The sequence below is a fragment of the Podarcis tiliguerta genome (genome assembly GCF_965153285.1).
Source record: "Podarcis tiliguerta genome assembly, chromosome: 4".
NCBI lineage: Eukaryota > Metazoa > Chordata > Lepidosauria > Squamata > Lacertidae > Podarcis > Podarcis tiliguerta.
Window position 1 is genome coordinate 3,759,446 of NC_139537.1, and position 27,024 is coordinate 3,786,469.

Here is a 27,024-nt window from a genome sequence, read left to right on the forward strand (position 1 = left end):
CCACATTTTAAAAGGGCATAGGATGTCAATCAGGTCAATCAAATGCCTGGTTGAAAAGGAACGTTTTTATGGGGAGCCACTGCAGAGAAGGCCCTGTTCCTGTGTTGTATATACACAAAGTATCAAATGTGGTGACAGTAATAATAATAATACAACAAAACAACACCACCACAGACTGGCTTATAAGTATAAAACCAAATTTACTAGAATAATAACTAGAATAGAGATAGACTTGTAACCATTCAAACAACAAACATACTAAGGTGCCGTGTGCAAGACAAAGCCTGGAGATACTGTAAACATGGAGTGGATAAATGCACAACTCTATCTTGACAAATTACATGTGCAGTAAACATTATAGAGACTGGATAAATGAATCGTTCAACAAGTAGCGTAAGTCCAATCACAGAACGGCAACCCAGTGCCGCCACAACGGCAAGGGTAGTGCACAGGAGAATATGAAAAAGTTTTCCAAAGCTGTTTTTCAAAGATTGAACTGGATGAGACAGCCATGATAGCCATGTTCAAATATATAAAAGGATGTCACCTAGAGGAGGGAGAAAGGTTGTTTTCTGCTGCTCCAGAGAAGCGGACACGGAGCAATGGATCCAAACTGCAAGAAAGAAGATTCCACCTCAACATTAGGAAGAACTTCCTGACAGTAAGAGCTGTTCAACAGTGGAATTTGCTGCCAAGGAGTGTGGTGGAGTCTCCTTCTTTGGAGGTCTTTAAGCAGAGGCTTGACAACCATATGTCAGGAGTGCTCTGATGGTGTTTCCTGCTTGGCAGGGGGTTGTACTCGATGGCCCTTGGGGTCTCTTCCAACTCTATGATTCTATGAGATGTTCTTCAATGGGTCTTGAGTTGGAAACACAAAGCCGTGTGCACGGATCAATCACGGGGAGGCAAGTCAAAGCCGCCACCCTGGTGAGAATAACACAAGTGGGCAAAAGGAGACCTGTTCTCCGGATATGTCACAGGTTTCACTACACGCTTCATCAGTCCGAAAAGCCAGTCATACAAAATGGTTTGCTCAGGATAAAGAAAGTATTCACAAGTATTCTTGTGTTGCCAGCCTCCGGACCTCTCTGGGAGGAGGCACACGAAGGGGGGGCCTCAGAAGATGATCTCAGGGTCTGGGTAGGTTCATACGGAAAGAGGCGGTCCTTCAGTAATGGGCCTCTGGTTGGCCACTGTGAGAACAGGATGCTGGACTAGGTGGACCATTGGCCTGATCCATCAGGCTCCTCTTAGAGAGCCAGTGTGGTGTAGTGGTTAAGAGCGGTGGACTCGTAATCTGGGGAACCGGGTTCGTGTCTCCGCTCCTCCACATGCAGCTGCTGGGTGACCTTGGGCCAGTCACACTTCTTTGAAGTCTCCCAGCCCCACTCACCTCACAGAGTGTTTGTTGTGGGGGAGGAAGGGAAAGGAGAATGTTAGCCGCTTTGAGACTCCTTAAAGGGAGTGAAAGGCGGGATATCAAATCCAAACTCCTCTTCTCAGAGCTTCCATTCTTTGTGTCCGATAGGAGCAGCACTGAAAAGCAACTAATCTCTGAACGCCCCCAATTCTTCTCTTGCCTAGGAGGTTCTGACGGGGCACACGGACAAAGTGACGGCAGCCAGGTTCAGAGCCACCCGGCACCAAGCTGTGACGGGCAGCCGGGACAGGACAGTGAAGGAGTGGGATTTGACCAAAGGGGCGTGTAAGTGATGGCCAACTCTTCCGGTGGGGATGGAGGGCCCTGATCTAGCAGCACACTAGACATGCATTATTATTATTATTATTATTATTATTAGTAGTAGTAGTAGTAGTAGTATTTTAATTTCTATACATTGGTACCTCGCAAGACGAATGCCTCGGAAGACGAAAAACTCGCAAGACGAAAGAGTTTTTCGTTTTTTGAGTTGCTTCGCAAGACGGATTTCCCTATGGGCTTGCTTCACAAGACGAAAATGTCTTGCGCCTTTTTTTTTAAACCGCCAATGCATTCCTATGGGAAAACGTCAATGCACAGCGGTGCTTCGCAAGACGAAAAAACTCGCAGAACGAAAAAACTCGTAGAACGAATTAATTTCGTCTTGCGAGGCACCACTGCACTGCCCTATACCCAAAGGTCTCAGGGTGGCTCACATAAAGTATCAAATACGTAAAATCAAAACCAACAACCCAATAAAAAAAAACCCCCAAGGATGCAGCATTTTAAAAAAGGGTACAGTGGATGCTCAGGTTGCAAACGTGATCTGTGTGGGATGCACGTTTGAAACCCGCAGTGCTCTCAACCCACAGTGGCGTGTCTGCACACCCATGGGTTGCGATTCGGCGCTTCTGCGCATGCAGGACCGCCGAAACCCGGATGTAACCTGTTTCAGTACTTCTAGGTTTCAGCAGTCCGTAACCCAAAAAAGTGCAACCTGAAGCGTCTGTAACCCAAGGTATGACTGTATAGGATGTAGATCAAGTCAGGCAAAGGCCTGGTTGAAAAGGAATGTTTTTGCCTGGTGCCTAAAGGCGTATAGTGAAGGTGTCAGGTGAACTTCTCTTGGAAGAGCATTCTGCAGACGGAGCCACTGCAAAGAAGGCCCCGTTCTTGTGTTGCTACCCTCTGGACCTCTCGAGGAGGCACACGAAGAAGGGCCTCGGAAGATGATCTCAGGGTCTGGGTAGGTTCATATGGGAAGAGGCAGTCCTTGAGGTATTGCGGTCCTGAGCCATTTAAGGCCTTATAGGTCCAAAGCAGCACTTTGAATTGGGCCCGGAAACTAATCGGAAGCCAGTGCAGTCGGACCAGGATTGGTGCAATATGCTCAAACCGTCTTGCTCCGGTGAGCAGCCTGGCAGCTGAGTTCTGCACCAGCTGAAGTTTCCAAAATATCTTCAGAGGCAGCCCTAGGTATAACGCAGTAATCTAACCTTAAGGTTATCAGAGCATAGACAACAGTAGTTAGACTATCCCTGTCCTGATAGGGGTGTATCTGGGCCACTAGCCAAAGCTGATGGAAGGCACTCTGGGCCACTGAGACGACCTGAGCCTTAAGCGACAGCAAAGGATCCAGGAGGACCCCCAAGCTATGAACCTGCTCCTTCAGGGAAAACTTAACCCCATCTAGAGCAGGCAGCCTCTCAGCCATCTGGTCTGAGGAACCACCCACCAACAGAGTCACAGTCTTATCTGGCTGCATCCCGGCTGTGTAGTTACAGGGGGGCGAGCCCTATCCAGAGGCCCATCTCCTTTCCCTGACGCGACTGTCCATGGCTTTTCTGGCAGGCTACAGAACCATCGACGTCTTCTCCTATTGCAACGATATTGTGTGTTGCGACACCTTCATCATCAGTGGACATCACGACAAGACCATCCGTTTCTGGGACAGCAGGTGAGCCCACCAAGCAGCCAGATGACGATGCAACCAGGTTTGTCGTACTGAGGGTTGATTATAGAGCAACAAACTTGCCTTGAAATGAGCCTTAGAGCTGAAGACCCTCCTTCCTCCATTTTCCTCTCATAAATCACTGCTTAACACCTCTGAAATTAAAACCTGACCCTTCAACAAACCTCCCTAAGCAATACCCCTAACTTGGAATTCCTGTATTGCAGGGGGTTGGACTAGATGACCGCTGGGGGCCCTTCCAACTCTACAAGTCTCTGAGGGCTGCAAAATCTCTTCCCTTCCCCACCAGCCTCTTAATAGACAAGCAACAGGTTGCTGTTACTGCTGCTGCTATTTCGGTGCCTCACCTTCCCTATTTATAGCTGCTGTCCTTTGACGGGCTTGTACTGCGTGTGACCCCCCCCAACCGCCTCTCCTTTGTTACGGAGTTCTTGTTCTGTGAATCAGGAAGGTCAGGATGCTAATGGATGTCCTGCTGTTTTGCCTGCATCCCTATGTGCTCAGAGTGCCATTCTCACAGAGGAGAGAGATCCTTAACTGAAAAGAAAAGGTCTGTGTGTGACGGCCCCTGAGCCACGGAGATGCTTTTGTTGTTTAGTTGTTTAAAAAAACTTTTAACCAAGGAAACAGGAACTTTTTCAGCAAAACCTCCATAGAAATGAATGGGAGACACACAAGAACATGATTTCTTGACAAAATTGATATACAGCTTGATCGTTAAAACAAACAAACCTCAAACTGGTTTATAACCCAAATTTGTCAGCTTAACAAAAAGAGTAAAACTATGCAACTGTTAGTAAAAACAATCAAAACATTCAAAAAGTGAATTCCAAATGCCATTACAATTGGAATTCATTTTTATAAACAGTGTATTAGGTTAAGTTTTTTGTTGTTGTTGTTTAGTCGTGTCCAACTCTCCGTGACCCCGTGGACCAGAGCACGCCAGGCACTCCTGTCTTCCACTGCCAGTTTGGTCAAACTCATGCTGGTAGCTTTGTGAACACTGTCGTCCCCTTCTCCTTGTGCCCTCCATCTTTCCCAGCATCAGGGTCTTTTCCAGGGAGTCTTCTCTTCTTCTGAGGTGGCCAAAGTCTTGGAGCCTCAGCTTCAGGATCTGTCCTTCCAGTCAGGGCTGATTTCCTTAAGAACGGAGAGGTTGGATCTTCTTGCAGTCCATGGGACTCTCAAGAGTCTCCTCCAGCACCATAATTCAAAAGCATCAATTCTTCGGCGATCAGCCTTCTTTATGGTCCAGCTCTCATTTCCATACATCACTACTGGGAAAACCAGAACTTTTACTATACGGACCTTTGTTGGCAACGTGATGTCTCTGCTTTTTAAGATGTTGTCTAGGTTTGTCATTGCTTTTCTCCCAAGAAGCAGGCGTCTTTTAATTTTGTGGCTGCTGTCGCCATCTGCAGTGATCATGGAGCCCAAGAAAGTAAAATTTCTCACTGCCTCTGGGAGATGCTGGGGGGCTGCATTTCATCTGCCCAGCTACCAGCCCTGCCTCTTCCATTGCCGCAAAGGGATATCCTTCCTGGAGACTCTAATTCAGTGACTCCCAATTAGCTGAGTACTACAGATCCCCTGTTTCCCAAAAGTCAAGCTATGGACTCTCTACTTCTGAAGATGTGGATATCTCTGCAGTAGTTTTTGTTCCGTTAATGGTTCCACAAAAACCCTCCAGCATGTTTCAGCACAAAACCCAGGGCACTGGAATGTCATGGGGAGAAAGAGGGAGGGAGGGAGGAAAGCTCCTCATGTCTACCAGCTTTGGGATGTCCAGAATTACTATGCAAATTATCTGAAGAAGTGTGCCTGCATTCAAAAGCTCACACCAATAACAAACTTGGTCTCTAAGGTGCTACTGGAAGAATTGTTTTTTTAAAAAAATTGTTTCAACTGCAGCAGACCAACACAGCTGCCTACCCATATGCAAATTATGTTAATGACATGCAAATTAAGTTCACTAATTGCTTGCAACTGTCTGGCTATTAATATGTTTGTAATTGTTTTTAAATCATTATTATGCATCATTTCTAAATTCATTCATTCATTTAGATACCACTTAATGCCAAAATAGGTGTCTAAGCGGTTTATAAAAAAAACCAGTTCCGCAAACGTTAAAGTAAGAACCTGCAATTAAAATACGCGCAGATAGAAGAAATTCCATGAAAACATTAAAATATAAGCATCTGTGATTTAAAATATGCAATAAACCAACCCTATGAGAAACAACACAGCAATTTAAACAGGAGAGTTTGGTCCAGAGTACTTGAACCGGTAGGGACACCCCTGGAAACGGGCAGAATTCCACTCCAGATGGGGCTCTCATATTTCATCAGATGTTCAATGGCGACATGGTAACTCCACAATGCGCCCTGCCATCTTCTTCCTCCAGAGATCCCCGCTGCACACAGGTGATCCCTGTGGAAGGCAAGGTGACCTCCTTGAGCATCAGTCCCGATCAGATGCACCTGCTGAGCTGCTCCAGGGACAACGCCCTCAAGGTCATCGACCTTCGAATGCACAACATCCGGCAGGTCTTCAGGTGAGGAGCCAGGGACCAGGGGGCGGGTACCTGGGCAGCACCCAGCCAAATCAACAGGAGGTCAGGCTTGGACATGGGAGGGCTCTATCTCTTTGGCGATCCCTCGTAGCCGAGTAAGATTGTCTTCCATAAACATGGTTTTAACAATGAGTCCATGAGTGACGGTGGAGGCCAATTCTGGATCCACACGTCCTTCCAAAGTGGGGACCTAGGTTTCCGGGCGGGAGTTGGTGATGGTGAGGGTTTGCCAAGCGTGCCTTCCTCTTAGCACGTTTCTCCCTTGCGTCCTGAGTTCGAGTGTCTTCAAAGCCCACGACACCTTTGGGAAAGGCTGTTCTCCAACTGGAGCGCTCACAGGCCAGTGTTTCCCAATTGTTGGTGTTTATACTACATTTTTAAAGATTTGCCTTGAGACAGTCTTTAAACCTCTTTTGTTGACCACCATCATTACGCTTTCCATTTTCAAGTTCGGAATAGAGTAGTTGCTTTGGAAGACGATCATCAGGCATCCGTACAACATGACCAGTCCAACGAATTTGATGTTGAAGAATCATTGCTTTGACACTGGGGAACTTTGCCTCTTCCAGTACAGAGCCCATTAGGCTCAACTTAGTCAGGTGCCCATCACCTTGATTCCAGACTCAGTTCCCATCTGTAAAATGGGAACATTGTGACCCATCTACATAGGCCTGTTTTGAGGTGGAATGTGACAAGGGCTGCATCCAGACATTTACCAGTGTTGGGATGCCAGAGCTGAATCTGTGCAGGATCAGGCCTTCCGTAAGACTTTCAGGATCATGTAGGTTTCAGGTGTGCATTCGTGACATGGCTTGCTTGCACAGGGGGGAATCTTGCATGCAGATAAGTGCCACAGGCGATAAGATAAGATAAGATAAGATGCTGCCCATCCACTCTAGGTGGCTTCCAACAAAAGATTAAAAATACATTACAACATCAGTCATTAAAAACGTCCCTAAGCAGGGCTGCCTTCAGATGTCTTCTAAACATCAGGTAGTTGTTTATTTCTGGCGGTTCCCTCACTGCGAGAAGCCAAGTTACAGGGAACCAGGCAGAGGGCCTTCTCGGTAGTGGCTCCCTCCCTGTGGAACGTCCTCCCACCAGATGTCAAAGAGAACAACAACTACCAGACTTAGAAGACATCTGAAGGCAGCCCTGTTTAGGGAAGCTTTTAATGTTTGATGTATCACGGTATTTTAATATTCTTTTGGAAGCCGCCCAGAGTAGCTGGGGAAACCCAGCCAGATGGGCAGGGTATAAATAATAAATTATTATTATTATTATTATTATTATTATTATTATTATTATTATCATCATCATCTGATGGGAGGGCGTTCCACAGGGCAGGTGCCACTACCAAGAAGGCCCTTTTGTGACTCCTTCAGACCAGCTGCTTGGCAGGATGTGAAACTCAGATATTAGCATCATCGGATTTGAGTATGACCACAGGAACTGGCTCAAAAACCGAGAGTCCTCTTCAAATTTAATGGCAGAACTATACAACATGAGGGTACCAGAAAGCTCCAGCCCTGCATGATCCTGATTGTGCTCATGGAAGAAGGGAGACCATTTTCAGAGAACCATCAGGCTTGGAGGAGAGTTGATCTGCGCACCCACTCCCCTTCCTTGCAACCCCCTCCCCATCTCTGCATCTGTAGCTGTGAGTTCAGCACGTTCCTCTGCCAAAACAACGCGTCGTTCATTTCACCCCAACTCAAAACTGAACATGGACCTATCAGGTTGAGAATTAAAGTTGCTGGCAAGATATTTTCCATCCAGGACTCGGCTATCAGCGTCAGGGCCTGCTGCCTTAAAGAAGAGGCTAGAAGCACCCAAAATATTCTTTAGCTCAGATTGCAGTTGAAGTCGGAAAAGAATTTCTGGCTTCTCCTTGGTTTGTGGAAAGAGCTCAGCCTGTTTCCGAACCAAACCTGCAGGCAGTTTCTCATTTCTGCTCCTAACAGGGATGGATTTTTAAGATCCTTTGGTTATCGGATGTCACAGGAAAATCTGACCAGTATGTAAGTCATTGAAACATGTGAACCTGGGTGAGATGTCTCACTTTCTGTTTGCACAGAGTTGGGGAGGGTTCACGACAACCTTTTTGTTTCCATAGGGCTGAGGGATTCAAGTGCGGTTCTGATGGGACCAAAGCAGTATTCAGGTGAGTCTCTGGTGCTTTGGAGTAAACAGGTAAGGGGATCATCCAGCTTTCCCCAGCCAGCCTGGTAACTTTCAGATGATTTTCACTACAACCAGTGCCGAATTTACGTACGGTGGTGCCCCACAAGACGAATGCCTCGCAAGACGGAAAACCCGCTAGACGAAAGGGTTTTCTGTTTTTCAATGCGCTTCGCAGGACGAATTTCTCTATGGGCTTGCTTCGCAAGACGAAAATGTCTTGTGATTCTTGAGATTTTTTTTCGCTCCCCACCCCCTTTTTCTAAGGCGCTAAACCGCTAATAGCCTTTTAGCAGCTAATCCGCTAATCCCTTAAGCCTTTAATAGCTGCTAATAGCCGCTAAACCCCTAATAGCGCTAATCCGCTAATAGGGTTGCTTCGCAAGACGGAAAAAAACGCTAGACGAAGAGACTCGCGGAACGGATTAATTTCGTCTTGCGAGGCACCACTGTATAAGCTAAACAAACTATAGCTTAGGGCCCCACTCACTTGGGGGCCCCAAAAAATTTAAAGGAAAAAAACACCAGGATGTACATTTCCAAAATATAAGACAGAAAACAGATAAAATAAAACCTACATACAGCAACAGCGTTTCGTATTGTGTAGGCTCCTGTGATGTAAGTCATGGGCCCCGCCTGCTAGCCTGCTCCCTAAAATATCACTGGTTTGCTCCTTTCTATATATAGGATGCCTCCATTCTGCTTGGACTGCTTGCAAGGCAACATCTGCAAATGGCTTTAGATACCAGTTAGGTCCATAAATTACCATATAGCATATATTCAACACAAAAAACAGCGACCACTTGTTGTTGGCAAAGGACAGCTGGACATATAAAGGGCCCCATTACCTTCAGGAGCTTAAAGGTAAAGGTAAAGGTAAAGGTACCCCTGCCCGTACGGGCCAGTCTTGACAGACTCTAGGGTTGTGCGCCCATCTCACTTAAGAGGCCGGGGGCCAGCGCTGTCCGGAGACACTTCCGGGTCACGTGGCCAGCGTGACATCGCTGCTCTGGCGAGCCAGAGCCTCACACAGAAACGCCGTTTACCTTCCCGCTAGTAAGCGGTCCCTATTTATCTACTTGCACCCGAGAGTGCTTTCAAACTGCTAGGTTGACAGGCGCTGGGACCAAACAGTGGGAGCGCACCCCGCCGCGGGGATTCGAACCGCCGACCTTTCGATCAGCAAGCCCTAGGCGCTGAGGCTTTAACCCAAAGCGCCACCCGCGTCAGGAGCTTAGGGCCTCATCAAACCTCAGTCCAGTCCTGGAACCAGGCATCCCTCTTCTCCTTCATCCCACTAATTGACAGACATTCCTTCCCTCTTTCTCCAGCCCTGATAAAAGCTATGCCCTGGTTGGCTCCGCAGACGGCGCTCTCTACCTGTGGAACATGGAGACGGGGAAGCTAGAGACCAGCCTGCCTGGAGTGCACAGGTGAGAACCTTCTAGGGGCTGCAGCATGCCAAAATCCAGATTTTTTTGAAAAAAGAGCCTCTCCATTTTATCTCAGGCTGTCATTTCCCCAACACACTTAGCTTTAACAAGAGTAAAGAACCATGCCATCTGCCGAAAGGACACTTACGTGCATTTAACTTGCGCGATTCCAACTGTGCTCTTGAAGGCAGGCTGGTTGAACTTGTGCAAGTCAAATTATCCAAGCAAGGCAAAAAGCTTAAAAGGTCACAGAATCACAACGTTGGACAGGATCATCCGAGATTCATCTAGTTCTACCCCCTGCAATGCAGGAATATGGAGTTGTCCCATACGGGGATCAAACCTGCAACCTTGGTATTATCAGTACCATGCTCTAACCAACTGAGCTATCCTTTGGGGTTACCCGGTGCTTAAAAAGCTTTAAAGGTCTCTGCTTTGCTTGGATGATACGACTTGCATGATTTGACTTGTGCAATTTCAACCAGCCTGCCTTCAATGTGCGAGGCCCACTCGGTGAGCATCGAAGGCCACTGTCCCCTAGGAAATTTCTTTCCTGTCCTGGCATTGCTCACAGCTGCAACCTGGCCCCACTTAGCCATCCTAGAGGGAAGCGTGACCGCTTGACTATAAAAACAACCTCAAAGCAAAAACAATAAAGTTATGAATAAGAAAAACGAACAGCGAGATAATGCAAAACTTTCAAAAATGAAAATAACTGTCGGCTAAAAAAATTAAAGCACACATTGATTTTCTAAACATCCAGGTAGATCTGTCTAAACAAGAATGTTATTAGTGGGCACTGTAATAAGTACAGCGAAGACGCCTGCCTGACATCAAGAGGCAGGGAGTTCCACAGCCACATGGCGGAACGGGTGTTTTGCAGCGCCTGTAGCAGTGCCTGTTCCGCCGGTTGAAGTGGTTGAGTCGCCACATGCGGTGGGAGGTGATCTCATAGGTAACCTGGTCCCAAAGTGTTAAGGCAGCGGCTCCCCGTCTGTGGAATGCTCTCCCCAGGGAAATTCACCTGGTGCCTTCATTTATACACCTTCAGGTGCCAGGCAAAAATGTTCCTTTTTAACCAGGCTTTTGGTTGATCTTATTGACATCCTATGCCCTGGTGGGTTTTTTTGGTGGGGGGCTATTGGGTTGTTGTTTTTATTTTTACTATGTATTTTGTGGTTTTAGATCGTGATTTTATTCTGTGAACCGCCCTGAGACTCCCAGGGGCTGTGGTCTAAACCACCGAGCCTCTTGGGCTTGCTGATCAGGTCGGACGGTTCAAATCCCCGCTATGGGGTGAGCTCCTGTTGCTCTGTCCCAGCCCCTGCCAACCTAGCAGTTCGAAAGCACACCAGCGCAAGTAGATAAATAGATACCGCTGCGGCAGGAAGGTAAATGGTGTTCCCGTGTGCTCTAGTTTCCATCGCAGTGTTCCGTAGCACCAGAAGAGGTTTAGTCCTGCTGGCCACATGACCCGGAAAGCTGTCTGTGGACAAATGCTGGCTCCCTCGTCCTGAAAGCAAGATGAGCTCCACAACCCCATAGTTGCCTTTGACTGGATTTAACCATCCAGGGGTCCTTTACCTTTTTTTTTGCCTAGAATTTGTGGACATTTGTGATATAGGGCGGTATATATATAAATAATAATAATGATGATGATGATGATAATAATAATAATAATTGTAAAGGTAAAGGGATCCCTGACCATTAGGTCCAGTCGTGGACGACTCTGGGGTTGTGGCACTCATCTCGCTTTACTGGCCGAAGGAGCCGGCGTACAGCTTCCGGGTCATGTGGCCAGCATGACTAAGCTGCTTCTGGCAAAGCAGAGCAGCGCATGGAAACGCCGTTTACCTTCCCGCCGGAGTGGTACCTATTTATCTACTTGCACTTTTGATGTTCTTTCGAACTGCTAGGTTGGCAGGAGCAGGGACTGAGTAATGGGAGCTCACCCCGTCGCGGGGATTCGAACCGCCGACCTTCTGATCGGCAAGTCCTAGGCTCTGTGGTTTAACCCACAGCGCCACCCACGTCCCTAATAATGTAGCATCCTCTTAATATGGTCCAAGGAGTGGGTGTGATATGTCATCATGGTGCCTCTCTTTTTTCCTTCCTTGTGCCTCCAGCTCCCCTGTGAACGCTGTGGCCTGGAGCCCCTCTGGAGCCTACATTGGGAGTGTGGACCGAGGCAGGAAGGTGGTCCTCTGGAGCTGAGCTCTCGCCCTGTGGCCACATAGAGATGAGAACAATTTCAGGCTCCTGTCTCCCTCTGAGCCTACCTGTGTCTGTTGCTGCTGGTCTCTGGGCTCAAGAGCATGTCCAGGGACGTCACAAGTCTGTGGGCTCGCTCCCCATGTCCAAGTAAGCACAGACTTCTGTCTCCAAGCAGCCAGAACAGGAAAGGAAAGGGTTGGCCTGGCATACAAGGCCTTTAGGTCCGAGAGAAGAGGCTTCGGCCACCACGGAGGGTCTGCAAAGTTCCCAGCTTTTGCCTGCAGACTTTTGGTAGCTGAAACGGCTTTGCAAGAGAAGTGGACAAATTTGAGAGCAATCGGTGGAACCTAATCATTGCTGGAAATAATAGCTATACAGTGGTACCTTGGTTCTCAAACTTAATCCGTTCCAGAGGTCTGTTCCAAAACCAAAGCGTTCCAAAACCAAGGCGTTCCAAAACCAAGGCGCACTTTCCCATAGAAAGTAATGCAAAATGGATTAATCTGTTCCAGACTTCTAAAAACAACCCCTAAAACAGCAATTTAAAGTGGATTTTACTGTCTAGAGACCACTGATCCATAAAATGAAAGCAATAAAGAATGTACAGCAGTCACACAATCAATCAATCAGTAGCTGAACTGGGTTCCACACAGTCACAGAAACAAAACAAAAAAGCTGTAAAAACAAAAACACAAAATAAATACCAAAAACAGACAGACCTCAGCGTAACACTCAAAACAGAAGTGTGGCACTCAAATCGGAAGTGTAACACTCAAAATGGAGCATGTTCGGCTTCTGAAAAAAGTTCGCAAACCGGAACACATACTTCCGGGTTTGCAGTGTTTGGGTTCCAAGTTGTTTGAGTTCCAAGGCATTTGAGAACCAAGGCACCACTGTCCTTCAAAGTTTACTGCAAGCTGCCAGGAGAATTTTGTTGCCGGGCAGGAAATAAATATGGTTAGCAATAAAACAAGCAAGCGAGCATCCTTCTCCAGAGGCAGTGTACCTCTGAACTGTAGGTGCTGAGGACAAGGAAGTGAAGAAGGTAACTAGCCTCCTGCTTTGCGTCCGAACAGCCACTTTTGGAAACAGGATACAGTTCAAGATTGGAGCCAGCAAGCCAAAAGCAGATGTAAGCGTCTGAGAATAGCCACAGCTGCCTTGGGAGTCTTTCTTTCCACTATAGGCAGCTGTTCCAGCCAGTCAGGTGCAGAGGTTGGGCTCGATGACCTTTAGTGGTCCCTTCCTACCTGCAATTCTGTGATCAAGCAGCCCTTTCCCCCCTTATGTGCCTGGTGGCAGCTGGAATGGCGTGCCAGGTGAACCCCCGAGGCAGTTCTGACGTCCAGCTTCACAGCTGGCTGAGAACCATTGATTCACTTCTCGGGCCACCTGGGCCAATCCCAGGCTCCTATGCTTGGGGAAAACACTCCTTGAAGAAACCGTTGCCTTTGGAACTCCCTGCCACAAGACAGGGGAGAGAAGCCTGTGAGAGTCGCAATCGGATGGCTTTTATATTGGATGATGGGAGATGGAGCCAGCCAGAGCGTGCAAGGCTGGGTTAGATGGGCAAAGTGTCTGACTCAAGTGGCATTTCCTGACAGCTCGAATCGGTCAGTTCTGGTTTTCTCCCCGTTTCTCATTTTTCCATAGTTCAGCACATTTCTGGATCAGTTTGCAATTAAAAAAAAAGAATAACCCAAACGTGTGTTTTTTCTCTTAATATACAGGTTTCTGTATGCAGTTTTGCCCAATGAACATAATTCTTGCAAACAAACGCAAAAATGTGGCTGGAATGTAGCCGCCTGTGCAAAGACAAGGAGTCAGATCCCCTGCTCCACCCTCTTTTGGCTCTGGCCCCGCCCACCCCTGGCCCCCACAAGGCCGCCCATTAAGGAAACACTCCCCCACCCCGATACATTGCTAAACAGTAATCATATTCCCTGCCCCAAACCAGCAGCTTCCGGGAGGGTTTAGAATTCTGAATGTGTAATTCCAATATTTGCATCTGCTTTCCATGCAGGTCTCAGGTTCAAATCCTGCCTCTCCAAGAAGGGCTGGGAGAACCAGTCAGTGCAGGCATTGCTGAGCTGAATGGGCCAATGATCTCATACCGCAGTTTCCTATTCATTTTATTTAATTGGGTTTAGATACTGCTGGCAGCTTAAAAAAATAAAATGCATGTCAACATTCCATGCCTGGGTAAGGTAGCCTGAACAGAAAGTATTTTTAGCAGGTGCCAAAAACAATACGGTGAAGGGACCTGCCTTAATATCAATGGGCAGGGAGTTTCTAGAGCGGAGCTATGGCTGCATTCTTTGTTCCCACCCTCCATATTCACACGCACTCTCTCAAACCCCCATGACATGTTATTTGCAGCTGGGCTCACTGGCTTGAGTTACGTACTTTGGGGTGGTCCTTTGCGCTTGTGAAAGGGCTGGTGTCTGGCCTGGCCTGGGTTCGTTCAGGGACTTCCATCACGTCCTCATCGCTTGGTTTCAGTGAAAGTGCAAAAACAAGAAAGCTTTATTGACAGAACGAGAGTGTTTCTCACAGACTCCGCTGGGGAGGTTCCTGCCCAGGTGTCTGGATTTCAGACAATAAGGGCAGCAGCAGGCACCTCAAATCCTGAGGCATGAACAGGCAGATGCCAACCATTAGCGGCCACTGAGTCTCTTACTCTCAGGTTCGTGGGTTCAAGCCCCACGGTGGGCGGAAGATTCCTGCATTGCAGCCAGTTGGAATTAGATGACCCTCAGGGAGGATTGCCACCTGTTCTTCATAATACGGGATTGTCCCATATTTCAAATGTAAAATGCTACGTCCTGTATTGAGGAACGGCTAAGGGAGCTGGGCATGTTTAGCCTGGAGAAGAGGAGGTTAAGGGGTGATATGATAGCCATGTTCAAATATATAAAAGGATGTCACATAGAGGAGGGAGAAAGGTTGTTTTCTGCTGCTCCAGAGAAGCGGACACGGAGCAGTGGCCCCAAACTACAAGAAGATTCCACCTAAACATTAGGAAGAACTTCCTGACAGTTAGAGCTGTTCGACAGTGGGATTTGCTGCCAAGGAGTGTGGTGGAGTCTCCTTCTTTGGAGGTCTTTAAGCAGAGGCTTGACAACCATATGTCAGGAGTGCTCTGATGGTGTTTCCTGCTTGGCAGGGGGTTGGACTCGACGGCCCTTGTGGTCTATTCCAACTCTATGATTCTATGATTCTCCTTTATTTCAGGTCCCCTCTCTCCCCCAAGTTAGGGGTCCTCTCCAAATGCATGTGTTTTAGAGGGTGTGTGAAAGGCCATGTATTTAAACTCTGGGTTCCCAGGCACAGATTCACACATTCCTGTGTGTGTGCTGGCATGTGTGTGACAAATTCCAGAGGGTCAGGCTGCAATAGACTGTAATGGATTGCTTTGAAGTCACTTCAGCACCAAAGGGGAAAAATATCGGCCCCCCAACTGCCCCTCCCAGTCCTTTACAGTGGTAGCTCGTGTTACATACGCTTCAGGTTACATACGCTTCAGGTTACAGACTCCGCTAACTCAGAAATAGTGCTTCAGGTTTAGAACTTTGCTTCAGGATGAGAACAGAAATCGTGCTCTGACGGCATGGCAGCAGCGGGAGGCCCATTAGCTAAAGTGGTGCTTCAGGTTAAGAACAGACCTCCGGAACGAATTAAGTACTTAACCCGAGGTACCACTGTATTTTGCCAGGACCGAGTTAGCAACCCTCCTCTCGGGTCCCTCCCAGCTCTACAATCCTACGCATCTCCCCACCCGCCCCATCTCCCTTCCTCAAAAGCGAAAATCCTAGCAGCCTGCCAGCCTTTCCGCCAGCCTCGCTCCTCGCGCCCTGACTCCTTTCCGTGCCGGGGCATCGTGTGAACGCGTCCCGAAGGCGCGCCGCGTGTCGAGATCAGGCGGGCAGGGCGGGGACGAGCCATTCTTGGGATTGGGGTTTTTTTTTGTTCGTTTGCCGGCTCGGCGGTCTGCCGCTCGTGACGCGCGCACGGAGGAGGGGAATCCGGGGCGCGCGCCTGGGCTGCTGCTTGGCGGCGCCTCCTCCTCCTCTTGCTCGCGAGCGGCCGGTCCCTACGCGGCGGCGGCGGCGGCGCTCCAATCCCGGCCCGGAAGAAGGCGGCGGCGGCGGCGCGGGGGAGGCATGTCAGGGCGTCTCTAAGCGGGCAGCTCCCTCTCCGACCCCGCGCGGACTCCTGCTGCCAGGCGGGCGCCGCTTCCCCTCCTCTCGCTCCGTCGCTGCGCTGCGCTCTGGCTGCAGCTGGTGGCTCCCGACGCGCAGCATCCGCCGCCGCCGGGCGGAGCTCCGTCCCTGCCCTGCCCGGGCTGCGCAGGCCGGGAGAAGCCGAGCCCCGTCGCCCGCCGACGGACGACCAAGGAGCGCGCCCCCGTCTCTCGCTTTCTCCGCGCCCGGCAGGAGAGCCGCCAGCCGAGGCCATGGGCGACAAAGGCACCCGGTGAGTGCGCCGCCGCGCTCCGCGGAGAGGGAGGTTGGCTGGCTGGGGGTCTTTCCTGGGTGGGGGCTTCACAGGGCCGCGCCCGGAGGGAGATGCGGGTCCGGAGCGGGACTGCGGAGCAGCCGCGCTTGGGACGCGCGTCGGGCGCGTTCTGACGAGCGTTAGCGCCCCGGTATGGGCGACGTAGAATCATAGAATCATAGAATCATAGAATCATAGAGTTGGAAGAGACCACAAGGGTCATCGAGTCCAACCCCCTGCCAAGCAGGAAACACCATCAGAGCACTCCTGACATATGGTTGTCAAGCCTCTGCTTAAAGACCTCCAAAGAAGGAGACTCCACCACACTCCTTGGCAGCAAATTCCACTGTCGAACAGCTCTTACTGTCAGGAAGTTCTTCCTAATGTTTAGGTGGAATCTTCTTTCTTGTAGTTTGTATCCATTGCTCCGTGTCCGCTTCTCTGGAGCAGCAGAAAACAACCTTTCTCCCTCCTCTATGTGACATCCTTTTATATATTTGAACATGGCTATCATATCACCCCTTAACCTCCTCTTCTCCAGGCTAAACATGCCCAGCTCCCTTAGCCGATCCTCATAAGGCATTGTTTCCAGGCCTTTGACCATTTTGGTTGCCCTCCTCTGTACACGTTCTAGTTTGTCAGTGTCCTTCTTGAACTGTGGTGCCCAGAACTGGACACAGTACTCCAGGTGAGGTCTGACCAGAGCAGAATACAGTGGCACTATAACTTCCCTTGATCTAGATGCTATACTCCTATTGATGCAGCCCAGAATTGCATTGGCTTTTTTAGCTGCCGCGTCACACTGTTGGCTCATGTTAAGTTTGTGGTCAACCAAGACTCCTAGATCCTTTTCACATGTACTGCTCTCAAGCCAGGTGTCACCCATCTTGTATTTGTGCCTCTCATTTTTTTTGCCAAAGTGCAATACTTTACATTTCTCCCTGTTAAAATTCATCTTGTTTGTTTTGGCCCAGTTCTCTAATCTGTCAAGGTCGTTTTGAAGTGTGATCCTGGCTTCTGGGGTGTTAGCCACCCCTCCCAGTTTGGTGTCATCTGCAAATTTGATCAGGATGCCCTTGAGTCCATCATCCAAGTCGTTGATAAAGATGTTGAATAAGACCGGGCCCAAGACAGAACCCTGTGGCACCCCACTAGTCACTCTTCTCCAGGATGAAGAGGAACCATTGATGAGCACCCTTTGGGTCCGGTCAGTCAGCCAGTTACAAATCCACTGAGTGGTAGCATAGTCAAGACCGCATTTTACCAGCTTCTTTACAAGAATATCATGGGGCACCTTGTCAAATGCCTTGCTGAAATCAAGGTAGACTACATCCACTGCGTTCCCTTCATCTACCAGGCTTGTAATTCTGTCAAAAAATGAGATCAGGTTAGTCTGACATGACTTATTTTTCAGAAATCCATGCTGACTATTGGTGATCACAGCATTCCTTTCTAGGTGCTCACAGATTGTTTGCTTAATGATCTGCTCCAGAATCTTCCCTGGTATTGATGTTAGACTGACTGGGCGGTAATTATTTGGGTCCTCTCTTTTCCCCTTTTTGAAAATAGGGACAACATTTGCCCTCCTCCAGTCTGCCGGGACTTCGCCTGTTCTCCAGGAATTCTCAAAGATGACTGCCAGTGGTTCTGAGATCACATCTGCCAGTTCTTTTAATACTCTTGGATGCAGTTCATCTGGCCCTGGAGACTTGAATACATCTAAACTAGCCAAGTATTCTTGTACTATCTCCTTAGTTATTCTGGGCTGTGTTTCCTCTGCTGAATCATTTGCTCCAAATTCTTCAGGTCGGGCATTGTTTTCGTTATCGGAGAAGACTGAGGCAAAGAAGGCATTGAGGAGTTCAGCCCTTTCTGTGTCCCCTGTTTGCATTTCACCATCTTCTCCTCTGAGTGACCCCACTGTTTCTTTGTTCTTCCTTTTGCTACGAACATACCCATAGAAGCCTTTTTTGTTGCTTTTAACCTCTCTAGCAAGCCTGAGTTCATTCTGTGCTTTAGCTTTTCTGACTTTGTGTCTACACGTGCTGGCTATTTGTTTGAATTCCTCTTTGGTGGTTTCCCCCCTTTTCCATTTTTTGTACACATCCTTTTTTAATCTTAACTCAGTTAAAAGTTCTTTAGATAGCCACCCTGGCTTCTTTAGGCACCTTCCATGTTTCCGTCTCATTGGTATTGCCTGAAGTTGTGCTTTTACTATCTCCCTCTTAACAAACTCCCAGCCATCATGAACTCCCTTTCCTTTTAGTATTACTGTCCATGGGATCTCACCCAGCACTTCCCTAAGTTTTATGAAGTCGGCTTTCTTAAAGTCAAGAAATTGAGTCCTAGTATGCTTGGCTGCTCCTTTCCGTTGTATAGTAAACTTCAGAAGAGCATGATCACTTGCGCCTAATGATCCTTCCACTTCTACCCCATTAACCAGGTCATCGACATTGGTTAGGACCAGATCTAAAATGGCTGTTCCTCTTGTTGCTTCTCCCACTTTCTGGACAATGAAGTTGTCTGCAAGGCCAGTGAGGAATCTGTTTGACCTTATGCTCTTGGCTGAGTTTGACATCCAACAAATATCCGGGTAATTGAAGTCCCCCATTACTACTATCTCCCTTCCTTTTGCATGCTTGGCCATCTGTTCCAGGAAGGCATCATCTATGTCCTCCGTTTGGCTTGGGGATCTATAGTAAACTCCCACAATGAGGTCACTATTATTCTTCTCTCCCTTAATTTTGACCCAAATGCTCTCACTTTGGCTTTGAGGTTCTAAATCTTGGATCTCTTCACAGGTATACACATCCCTGACATATAACGCCACTCCTCCTCCTTTCTTGTCTGGTCTGTTTCTCTGAAATAGATTGTATCCCTCCATTTTTACATTCCAATCGTGGGACTTATCCCACCAGGTTTCAGTGATGCCTATTATGTCATATTTAGTTTGCTGTACCAAGAGCTCAAGCTCATCTTGTTTATTTCCCATGCTTTGTGCATTAGTGTACAGACATTGAAGTCCATTAGTCATTCCCCCGTGTCTCTTATTTAAGGATTTTTTCCTCCCACCACTAGGTCTGCTTGCTGTTTGCTCCATTTGGTCTATGACATTTGGATGATCATCTTCATCAATTGATAGACTCCTACCTTCAGGAGCACTGTCTCCCTCCCCCACATAAGTCAGTTTAAAGCCCTCCTGATGAGGTTTCTGAGTTTTTTGGCAAAAACATTCCTCCCAACCGTTGTGAGGTGCAGCCCATCGCTTGCCAGAAGTCCATCCTCAAGAAACTGCAGTCCGTGATCTAAGAATCCAAACCGTTCCTGTTTACACCATTTGCGAAGCCAGCTGTTTACTTCCACTATTTTCCTCTCTCTCCCTGGGCCACGTCGTTCAACTGGGAGGACTGATGAGATGACGATTTGTGCATTTAATTGCTTCAATTTCCTGCCCAGAGCCTCGTAGTCTCTTTTGATCTTCTGGAGGCTATTGCTTGCAGTGTCATTGGTTCCCACATGAACCAAGAGGAAGGGGTATTTGTCAGTGGGTTTTATGATTCCTTGCAGTCGTTCAGTTACATCTTGGATCTTAGCCCCGGGGAGACAGCACACTTCCCGAGACATCTTGTCAGGCCCACAGATCACTGCTTCTGTTCCCCTCAGTAAGGAATCCCCTATCACCACTACACGCCTTCTCTTAGGTTTGGTCAGGGTTCTTCCGTGAGCGGTCCGTTCCAAGGTCGCCTGCACATTCCCTGAGGACTGACTTTGCCGCTCATCTTCATATACGTGATCGACTGTAATGAGGGAGAGATCCTCAAATGGAGTCTGCTCTTCGTCTTCCATGCTAGGGGAGAGGACCTCAAAGCGATTGTGTATTTCTAGACAATCAGAGCGAACCCTGGGCCTCCTACTTCTTTGAGTCACGTTTCTCCACATATCGGGCTCCTGTGTTGGTGAACTAGCCTCCTTCTCAGGGGAGTCCCCTGTCTCCTCCTTGGTGGAGACGGTGTGCTCTGTTGCTTCTAAGAAGAGCTCCAGCTCTCTAATTCTTTGGAGCGTAGCTACACGTTCCTCCAGTTGCTGGACTTTGTCTTTTAGGAGGGCAATCAACATGCAATTGCTGCACGTAAAGCTGCCTGCAACCTTTGGCAAGATGGCAAACAATTGCGCAGGAACCGCAGGCGACTGCAGCTGTTCCCTCCCCCTCCATCTTGAGAATGTGTCGTTGGGCTTGAGACTAGCTCCCCTAAATCTAAAAGATGGTTCAAACTGCGCGCGCCGATAGGCGCGCGCCGCTGCCCTGCAAACACTGATAAGCTCCTCCCACAGCTAATCACCTGCCTCAACAGAAACCCTGCCCCCTCTGACCTTTGACCAGGGAAAGCAGCTAATCAGCCACAAGAATCTCACACACAAGAAACCCCTTTTGGCTCCTTCTTCAGCCGCTGCCCTGCAAACACTGATAAGCTCCTCCCACAGCTAATCACCTGCCTCAACAGAAACCCTGCCCCCTCTGACCTTTGACCAGGGAAAGCAGCTAATCAGCCACAAGAATCTCACACACAAGAAACCCCTTTTGGCTCCTTCTTCAGCCGCTGCCCTGCAAACACTGGACGTGGACCCAGCAGCAGCAAGCCGCGGTGTCTTCCCACCCGGAGGCTGCACGACGGATCCGGTCACGTTGATGCAGTGTGTGCGGCACGTGTTTAGGCTGCGTTCGCATTTGATGCACGCGCGCAAAACGTAACGTGTGAAGAGGTGGCGCGGGTGGCGCCTGTTGAAAAGCGGGCGGGGGGCGTTGGGGGACAGCTCGGTATCGGTGTAAAAGGGTACCTGGAAGTTAGGAACATCTCCGCAGGTGCATTCCAAAGTAAATCGCGCTGGTTTTGGTGTAGGTCCTTCCTGAGTGAGTGTGTATCTGCTTTGCAGCCTCGCATGAGTAGCACCAAAGAGGCGGGGGATTCCTGCTTTTATGCAAATTTAAATAACAACAACACCACTAATTCTCCGGAGAGCCAGAAAAGAAGGTGGGGGGGGGGGGTCTAGGCCAGGCTGGTATTCGGAACATAGGAAGTAGCTGCCTTCTGTCCTGCCTAGCTTAGTATTGCCAGCACTGACTGGCAACAATGGCGCTCCGGAGCATCCTCAGCCCTACCTAGAGATCAAACCTGCCCCCTTTGGCTTGCAAGGCAGATGCTCTACGGTTGAGCTGCGGCTTGTCTGCCGTAAGGTCAGGAGTCTGTGGTGGGATCAATGCTGCTCATGTGTTTTCCACAACATCATTGGCACAGATATGCCAGCCTTTACTCCTTCAACCAGGACTCAGATTTTCTGTTGTTCTTATTTAGTCGTTTAGTCGTGTCCACCTCTTCGTGGCCCCCTGGACCAGAGCACGCCAGGCCCTCCTGTCTTCCACTGCCTCCCGCAGTTTGGTCAAACTCATGCTGGTAGCTTCGAGAACACTGTCCCACCACCTCGTCCTCTGTCGTCCCCTTCTCCTTGTGCCCTCCATCTTTCCCAATATCAGGGTCTTTTCCAGGGAGTCTTCTCTTCTCATGAGGTGGCCAAAGTATTGGAGCCTCAGCTTCAGGATCTGTCCTTCCAGTGAGCACTCAGGGCTGGTTTCCTTCAGAATGGAGAGGTTTGATCTTCTTGCAGTCCATGGGACTCTCAAGAGTCTCCTCCAGATTTTCTGTAGAAAAGCTAATAATTTAAAAAATAATAATAATAATTGTGCATGACTTCTGGTGATATTAAGGTCTCGCCCAGAAGCCTTCCATGTCTTGTTGGCTGCCAGTTAGTTCCCAGCAAGGGGCGAAATGACGTTGTAACTAATTGGGGCTGCATTGGCTCAACAGGCTCAGGCAGGTTGAAGACTGATGGCTTTTATATCCCTCTGAATCATTTATGTTTTTATTTTTGCGGCCCTTGGCCATGATAGTAAAACAGAACCTCCATGTTCAGGGGTAGTATACCACTGGGAGTTGGGGGCAAAGGAGGTCAAGGGAGGTAGTAGTTCTACTCTATTCTGCCTTGGTCAGACCCCACCTGGAGTCACGTGACCAGTTCTGGGGACCTCAGTTTAAGAAGGAGGGTGTGCAGAGGAGGGCGACCAAGATGACCAAGGGTCTGGAAACCAAGCCTGATGAGGAACGGTTGAAGGAGCTGGGTATGCTTAGGAAAAGAGGAGACCGAGAGGAGATAGGAGAGCCACCTTCAAATATCTCACGGGCTGTCACATGGAAGAGGGAACAAGCTTGTTTTTCTGCTGCTCCGGAGGGTAGGACTCGAACCCGTAACTTCAAGTTACAAGAAAGGAGATTGCGACTAAACATCAGGAAGAACCTTCTGATGCGAAGAGCTGTTTGACAGTGGAACGGTCTCCCTCGGGAGGCGGTGGAGGTTTTTAAGTCGAGGTTGGATATCCATCTCCCAGGGATTCTCCAGCTGCATTGCAGGGGGTTGGACTAGATGGCCTTTGGGGATCCCATCCAATACTATGAGATGCAATGTAGAGTGTGGGGTTGCCGCTTGTCAGCTTATCAGACGCACGCCGGCTGCCTGCCTGCGTTTGGGGCCCGAGTGCTGGACCAGGCGGAGGCTTTTGGGTTTAGCAAGGCTCTTTCTGGCGTGTGTGTGTGTGTGTGTAGAAATGCAGCCATTTCTCAAGCACATTCTCAAGTGCCTCTGGTGCGCTGCACTCTTCCTTGCGTAATGCCTGAGCTGGTGACAGATTGTGCGTTGTTCGGCACCGGGGCTGTGGCAGGGGGGAGAGCTGCTTAAAATTATTGTTGCCTTTGCGGACAGGTTCAGTGTGGGCCTCCTTTCCCCAAACCCTCGTGAATAAAACGGTGGCCAAGTTCACAGCCTATTCAGGATTTGTAAAGAAAAATGGATTTGTGTATGGATGTGCTGGTCCCGGGGGTAAGGTACCTTGGGTGTAGCAGAGTCCACACGAAGAGGGGCAAGGTCCGAGGCAGAGTGCCGGGCGGTGAACAGGAACGCTGGACCAGGAGGCTGTGCAGGGAACAGGAACACCGGATGGTCGGGAACAGGAGGCCGAGCAGGGAACAGGAGTACCGGATAGTCAGGAACAGGAGGCCGAGCAGGGATCAGGAACGCAGGAAGGTCCGAAGCCAACAACGACGTTGCTCCCGCAACCTGGGGCCGGGCTGACTGGGCTTTTATCCTCTTCTAAGGCCAGGGGCGGTCCCGGCCCCCAGGAGCCCCGCCTCCTCTGGCCTTAAGGCGAGCACTCCTCCTGGGGGCAACCAGTTCCCTTCGCCTCTCTGCTCTAAACCTCTGCAGATCAGGAGAGGCCGAAGGGTTACTGGGCCCTGGAGGAGGCTCACCTGTGGCCACTGAGTCGTCAAGCCTCTCTGGGGCCAGAAGGGCTTCACCTGGGGCCAGCTCCTGATGCACTGCCACAGGTGCAGGCTCTTCAGCATCTAGGCCTTGCCCCAGTTCAGCCGGCCCTGGAGGCGGGGACTCCTGTGCAGGCCGGGATTCCTCTGTTTCATCCTCCGAATCGGAATCCCAGGCCATCACACCATCCCCCCTCCCAGGCCCCCCCCTCAACCGAGGGTCCGGACCCGGCTTGCCGGGGTACGTCGCATGGAACTCTCGGAGGCAGGCAGGTGCGTGGACGTTGGCCGCTGGTTCCCAGGAACGGTCCTCCGGTCCGTACCCCTTCCAGTCAATGAGATACTGCAGCTTTCCCCTGCGGTATCGGGAGTCCAGGATACGTTCCACCTCGTACTCAGGCTCTCCCCGAACCAACACTGGCTGCGGTCGGGGACGGTTCGGGTGGAACTCGTCGGGTGGGGCCACCGGACTCAAAAGGGACCTGTGGAAGACCGGGTGAACCTTCAGGGTTGCGGGTAACCGGAGACGAAATGCCACAGGAGAGACTTGGTCTACGATAGGGAACGGGCCGGTGAAGCGGGCGTCCAACTTCCGCGAAGGTCGAGAGGGGTGGAGGTGGCGAGTGGAGAGCCAAACCAGGTCACCGACGCGAAGTTCCGGCCCCACCTGGCGGTGGCGGTCGGCCTGGGCCTTGTACGCTTCCTTGGCCTGGTGCAGTTGCTCCACCAAAAGCTGTTGCTGGGACTGGAGCTCTTGTAGCCACTCCGTCACCGCCGGGACTGCGGATGTCGGCAGCACCTCTGGAAACAGCCGTGGATGATAACCATAACTGGCCTGGAACGGGGTCTGCTGGGTGGACGCATTCACCGCGTTATTATAGGCGAACTCCGCCAATGCCAGGTGGTCGACCCAGTCATCCTGCTGGTAGCTGCAGTAACACCGGAGGTACTGCTCCAGCACCGCGTTCGCCCGTTCCGTCTGGCCATCGGTCTGTGGGTGATAGGCTGACGAGAGGCAGACCTCCGTCCCGAGGGTCTGGTGTAGTGCTTGCCAGAACCGGGATGTGAACTGAACGCCCCGGTCGGACACCACGCGCTCAGGTAGGCCATGCAGGCGGAAGACATGCTGAAGGTACAGCTGAGCAGTTTCCTTGGCTGTGGGTACAGATGGACAGGGAGCGCAGTGCACCATCTTGGTGAAATGGTCGGAGAAAACCAGAAGGCAGGTACAGCCACGAGACGAGGGTAAGTCCACTACAAAGTCCAACGAAACCGTGTGCCAAGGGTGCGGTGGAACTGGCAATGGCTGAAGTAGGCCGGGGGGTCGCCCGGTAGGTCCCTTAGCGCGCCGGCAGACATCACAACCAGCAACGTAGCGAGCCACGTCAGCCTTCAGGCGGGGCCACCAAAACTCTCGACTGACCAGATGGGTGGTCCGATACCGTCCAAAGTGCCCCGCTGCTGGGGCATCATGGGCCATCCGGAGAACCTCCAGCCGTAGTGGCCCTGGCGGGATGTACAGACGACCGTGGTGCAGCAGAAGGCCCTGATGCAGGACCAGCCCCGGATACTGTGGGCTGGACCCTTCAGCCAGCTCCCGGAGTCGTTCCTGGGCCCAAGCGTCGACCCGCTGCTGTTCCCGCACCCGAACCTGCAGTGGCTGCGCCTCCTGGGTGGCCAGGAATGCAGCCGGAGGTAGGATCGTGGTGGGTTCTGCTTGCTGTACCGTGTCTGCGTTGTCTTCAGGTTTCCGGGACAGGGCATCCGCCTTCTGATTCTGAGAGCTAGGGATGTAGCGGATCCGGAACTGGAACCGGGAAAAGAACAACGCCCACCGGATCTGTCTTTGGTTCAGCTTGCGGGTGGTCTGGAGGTACTCCAGGTTCCGGTGGTCGGTTCTCACCTCCACCGGATGTCGTGCCCCCTCAAGATGGTGGCGCCAGACCTCAAAGGCTACCTTGATGGCCAGTAGTTCCCGCTCCCACACAGTATAGTTACGCTCCGCTGGTAGGAGCTGGCGGGAATAGAAGGCACAGGGTAAGAGTGGCGCTTCAGGACCAATCTGTTGAGACAAGACGGCACCGAGAGCCGTACTGGAAGCGTCGGTCTCCACCACAAAGGGTCGAGAGGGGTCAGGATGTTGTAAGATTGGTGCCCTCTGGAAACAGGCCTTCAACCCCTGAAACGCCTCCTCTGCCTCCTTGTCCCAGGAAAACGGCGTCTTTGGGCGCAGTAGCCGGGTCAACGGGGTGGTGCGATGAGCATAATCAGCGATGAAGGTCCGGTAGTAATTGGCGAACCCCAGGAAACGCTGTAGGTCCTTGCGGTTCCGGGGTGCCGCCCATTCTTGAACCGCTGTCACCTTCCCCGGGTCCATTTGCACCCCATCTGGAGAGAGCCGGTGACCAAGGAAGTCCACAGTCCGCTGATGGAACTCGCACTTGCTGAGCTTTGCGTACAAACGGTGCTCACGCAAGCGCTGCAGCACGGTCCGGACATGTCCCTCATGGCGAGCCGGGTCACGGGAGTAAATCAGTATGTCATCCAAATACACCACCACGTACTTGTCTAACAAGTCCTGAAACACGTGGTTGATGTAGCGTTGAAACACAGCAGGCGCGTTGCACAAACCGAAAGGCATAACCAAATATTCGAACTGCCCGTACCGGGTCCCAAACGCTGTCTTCCACTCATCCCCGGCTCGGATCCGAATCAAGTTGTAGGCCCCCCGGAGGTCCAGCTTGGTGAACACCTGTGCCCCTTGCACCCGCTCCAGCAGCTCCGAGATAAGGGGCAAGGGGTACCGGTCTGGGACGGTAATTTTGTTCAGGGCTCGGTAATCATGGCAAGGGCGGAGTTCCCCACATTTCTTCTTAACAAAAAGCACCGGTGCCGCGGTGGGCGAGGTGGAAGGCCTAATGAACCCACGCTCCAGGTTCTTGCGCAAGAAGTCCTGCAAAGCCTCGCGCTCTGGCTCTGTTAGGGAATATAAGCGACTCACTGGTAAAGGCGCTCCGGGTTGGAGGTCTATGCCGCAGTCAAAAGGCCGATGCGGCGGCAGCTGGTCTGCCCCCCGTTCCTCGAACACGTCCTGGTAGTCCTGGTACACGGCTGGGAGCGTGGGTGCTGCCTCCTCTGAGGGCGCGGCCGCCAGCGTTCCGGATTGAGCATGGGAACATGGGACTGGGAAGTGCACGGTCCGTTTGACCCAGTCAATCTGAACGTTGTGGGCTTCCAGCCAGTCCATCCCGAGCACCAGGGGGAAGCGGGGCATAGAGGCAATGTCCAAAGTTCGCAACTCCCGGTGCTGCTGGAGACACAGGACCAGAGGCTGGGTCTCCTGAGTAACGGCACCTGACCGCAGAAGTCGT

At 50.6% G+C, this 27,024-nt stretch overlaps 2 protein-coding genes across 3 annotated transcripts in view; both read left to right on the forward strand.

The window, feature by feature from the left end:
• Positions 1-12,771, forward strand: part of ATG16L2 (autophagy related 16 like 2) — a 48,087-nt gene extending 35,316 nt beyond the window's left edge. The window contains exons 13-18 of the mRNA XM_083436514.1: positions 1,585-1,705; positions 3,269-3,374; positions 5,794-5,943; positions 8,078-8,125; positions 9,474-9,575; positions 11,702-12,771. Of these exons, the coding sequence (XP_083292640.1) occupies positions 1,585-1,705; positions 3,269-3,374; positions 5,794-5,943; positions 8,078-8,125; positions 9,474-9,575; positions 11,702-11,789 (615 nt within the window). The 3' untranslated portion in view covers positions 11,790-12,771. The remainder of the gene's footprint in view (positions 1-1,584; positions 1,706-3,268; positions 3,375-5,793; positions 5,944-8,077; positions 8,126-9,473; positions 9,576-11,701) is intronic.
• A 3,071-nt stretch (positions 12,772-15,842) lies between these two features.
• ARRB1 (arrestin beta 1) overlaps positions 15,843-27,024 on the forward strand; it is a 143,281-nt gene continuing 132,099 nt past the window's right edge. The window contains exon 1 of one of the 2 annotated variants that reach the window (XR_014510194.1): positions 15,843-16,265. Coding sequence is in view for 1 of the 2 variants with exons in the window: in XM_083436625.1 (XP_083292751.1) it covers positions 16,246-16,265 (20 nt within the window). In the remaining variant the exon portion in view is untranslated. The remainder of the gene's footprint in view (positions 16,266-27,024) is intronic. The other variant, XM_083436625.1, reaches the window with a different exon arrangement.